General features: G+C 33.7%; 1 protein-coding gene across 1 annotated transcript; it reads right to left on the reverse strand.

The window, feature by feature from the left end:
- Positions 1-2,492: 2,492 nt before the first annotated feature.
- LOC103501667 (uncharacterized) lies at positions 2,493-3,302 on the reverse strand. The gene has a single exon (XM_008465311.3). It carries the CDS (start codon positions 3,216-3,218, stop codon positions 2,661-2,663), a length of 558 nt encoding a protein of 185 aa, XP_008463533.1. The 5' UTR covers positions 3,219-3,302; the 3' UTR covers positions 2,493-2,660.
- Positions 3,303-3,841: the final 539 nt, after the last annotated feature.

A 3,841-nucleotide genomic window follows, 5' to 3' on the forward strand; every position in this document is an offset into this window, starting at 1 on the left:
TTGGGTATTGAAACCATAACCTAAGGTCTCTTTATATAATAGTTCAATTAGAGTCCCTAATAAATCCTAATCAATCTAGGAATAGGAATCTCACTATTTAGTGCATACACAATTAGGAATTTAGGGTGTTAATTAATTACATCATGTAATAGAACCCGATATAATAAAATAAGGTATTTAATTTTAGGCAGTAATATATAACCTATTTTTTAATATACATTATTGCACTAATAGTCTATGATTGCTATTTCTTTTTCCCAAAGAGCCTAAATCGGTAAGCTTTTTCATAAATATTAAGCTGAATTGTGTTATATGCTCCACCCATAATTACGAGGGTTTTAAAAAAGAAAAAAGAAAAAAGAAAAGATGAAAATACACTTTTGGAAAAATACATAATCCTTTCCCTAAACTTTATTATATTATTGATTTATATCCCATTTATTCCTTCCTTTTACACAAATTTTGTTTGTTAAATATATTTTTCATTTCATTTCAACAACAAAATATGAAACTATTTATAAAATATAACAAAAAAATTTAAATAGATACGAGGGTTTAATGAATTTGTTATATTTTATAAATAGTTTTAATATTTTACTATTTTTTTAAAAAAAAACTATTCACACACCACAAAAAAATGAGTAAAATTGATTATGATTGATTTTTCTTTTATATTAAAATTTTTTATTTTTACGGTGTCACTATTTTTATTCTACATGTTTTTTTTCGAGAAGTCATTCATCTTTTTTACCAAAATACCTTCGCCATGTATTCAATTTGGTTTTGCTTCGTCCTTATATATTGTGTATATTTTTTCATTGTATATTTTCCAAATATATAATGTAATATATTCATTGTAACCGTTTCTAATTACATAATTTCTCATCTCATTTCGTATCATTTTTCAATATATAATGTGTTTTTTTTTATATATTTTCATATGTAATTAGTTTTTTATTGGTCTTGATCTTATCGTGTGCCTTTTGAGCGTGTTTGTAAAGGCAATCACTCAGATGTTCTCCTAACCCTACTCGGGAAGGGATTGGGGAATGTTCGTGTCTCGTCCCAAGGCTCATTTTGACTTGTGGGTCATAGGGGGTTTATCTGATCAAGAGTCAAAGCACAAGAGTCCTAGTAGTATTCAGATGCAAAGAACTTCGAGGGTTGATGACAATAAGCAGAAATCTCACTCACCGACCTAAAGGACGAGAAAACACTCGAATGTGAGAACAAGGGATCACCCGAGGAATGGACAAGCTCCAAGGGGAGGTAAGAAGCCCACTCCACGGTCTGAATCTTATCTTTATTGCGAGAGTAACTAACTCAACCATGCCTATATATATATAGACACATTCTCCAAACGGCGTAAGGCTAAGCCTGATAGTTCTTTAAGTAGGTTGAGTGACAGATTGGCCATAGCAGTACTTCGGGATTTAAACCAATGCGACAAATGTTGAGCAGACGATGATGCCGCCCCTTTTCATTTCATGGAAGTCCACGACAGAGAAAAGAAAGGGTTGTAGGTGATGGCATGGCGCGTTCTACCTCTTAGAAATAAAGGTTAGAATAGAGAGACCGTAGGGTTATAAAATAACGAGACCAAAGGGAGAAGGGAGGGGTGAAGAAGCTTGACCGTGTTGGAGAGAAAGAAGAAGAAAGTATAGAAGGAGTGAGAGTTTAGTTGTAAACGAGAAAGAGGAGGAAAAGTTAGAGAAAAAGACAGAGAAAGAGGAAGAAGCGATGGGACTTAACAAAAGAAATGTAATTGAGTGGAAGTGAGTGTAAAAACAAGATAGAAGAAAGAAAAGTCAAAACTCAAAACAAAAGGAGCACAAAGATTTTCTCTTAATGAGATGTTGAATGATGAGTTAATTCTCTCTTGATCTCTCTTCTTCGCAGCTCTATTTTACTGCTTATCAGGTGTGAATATCATCATCGAGAGAAGAAAAGGGCAAGGAAGATAGAGAGAAAGAGTCCGAAAGAGAAGAAAGAAGAAGAAAATGATTAGCTTTAGAAACTGATAATATATATATATATAGAGAGAGAGAGAGAGAGAGAGAAGATCATTAAAAAAGAGAGAGAGATAAGAAAGAAAAAGAGTATTCAAGATCAGAGAATCAGAGCTTCAACCTATTATTAGTAATTCTAAGCAGAAAAGGAGATAGGCCTTCTTAAAGAGTACCTACTAGCTATTTGGCGCGAAGAGGAGAAACGGAAGGAAGGAAAGAAAAGGCTATCGAAGTCCGATCTTTTGCTTAGAATTGGGGGCTTCACATTGGATGGACTTGCATTCTTATTACTCCATAATAATGGGATTAATGTTAGAAAGGGTTAAAATCACTTGCAAAATTTTAAGACCATTTCAAAAATGCTGCTGCTTTTAAGACATGCTTGATAGTTATTATGCAAACTCCACATTTTGTTTTCATTTTCATATATCAAAATGAGCTTTGAATGGCAAAAATACTTTGATTTTAGAAATGGTATGGAAATTATATTTAAAAGAATTGATTTTAATTAAATTAAACACTTGAACCACTGCACATTTCTAGTTCTAGTGTTCATTCATACATAACTCAAAATAAAATGTAGAAATTCAGAAACAGAAAATGAAAATCAAGCCAAAACAATACTGAAATTTTGTTAAACAAAGATTCATTCTAACTTTTGATTTCATCCCGCGGCCAAACGCTAACCTTCTCCTTCTCGTATTTGATATACACCGCAGTAACCGCCGCCACAAAATACACTTGAATCAGTATAATCGCCGGCGTATGATAACTGATGACGCTTTTTCCAGTCGCCAATTCCACAAGAACCAACGCCGAAATTCCGAGTATCGCAATCCAACCATTGATCCTCTCGCTGTACGGACTGAATCCGAATTCCACTTTAAGTCCGCCGGAGACCGGCTCCTTCAGCGGCACTGGCGGTAGGTACACCGACGAGGCGGCAGTGGTAGAACCTTTCTTGGACTTCCGAGCCTTCCGTATCTCTGCCTTCTTTCCTGTTCCGCTTCGGTATCGGAAGCGGACTTTGGCGAGTCGGTCCTCGAAATCGTCGCCGTCAGATCCAGGTTGTTCTGAATCCGAGGGGGTAGATTCCGGATCTGCTGCTCTGGTTAGGAAGGTGAGAAGCCTGGGCTTGTGAGACTTTGAATTGGAAGGAAGTGTGAGAGAGTTAGGGAATTGTAGTGAGGAAGATGGAATGGCCGCCATGGAAGGAGAAATCTGAGCTCCAAGATAAACTCGCTGTAACCGTTTCCGCCTTATATTTTTGGTTTTTTTTTTTCGTTTTCTTTAAATTTGTTATTTATTATTATTATTATTATTATTATTCTTTTTAATCAAATAATTTAGTGGTTTCTATTTGTTTATATATATATATATATATATATTTTTGAAATTTGATTGTTTTTCCTCACTCTTTTTTTTTTTTTTTTTAATTTCAATTTTTATAGTTATTCCTATAGCTTGTTAGGGTGGGGATTCGACTCAAAGAGGTTTTTTTTTTCAATTTAATTTAGCATATTATTTAAATCTTAACATTAAAAGTGTTAAAAAGATAAAATTAATTTTCGGCTGTCATGTAATCTTAGATATAAGGTACAATTACATGAATTGGTCTAAGATTCAACTGGTCATAAAAACATAGGATTAGTTGTTCATGACATAAAAGTTTGTAAGCTAAGTTGAAACTTAACTTGGTCATGAAACTCTTTTGTTTACTCGTATTTAGCTAACAACACAATCTCATTTATTTTCAAAAGTCCTCACTAATTTTGCATTGTGAGTATTGTTTAAGAAATAATTGAATCTTATCTAATCTCTTATGATGCGAT

The sequence above is a fragment of the Cucumis melo genome, chromosome 9 (assembly GCF_025177605.1).
Source record: "Cucumis melo cultivar AY chromosome 9, USDA_Cmelo_AY_1.0, whole genome shotgun sequence".
NCBI lineage: Eukaryota > Viridiplantae > Streptophyta > Magnoliopsida > Cucurbitales > Cucurbitaceae > Cucumis > Cucumis melo.

Coding starts and splice junctions, on each gene's coding strand:
- LOC103501667 (XM_008465311.3), bottom strand. CDS start 3,218: ATGGCGGCCATTCCATCTTCCTCACTACAATTCCCTAACTCTCTCACA.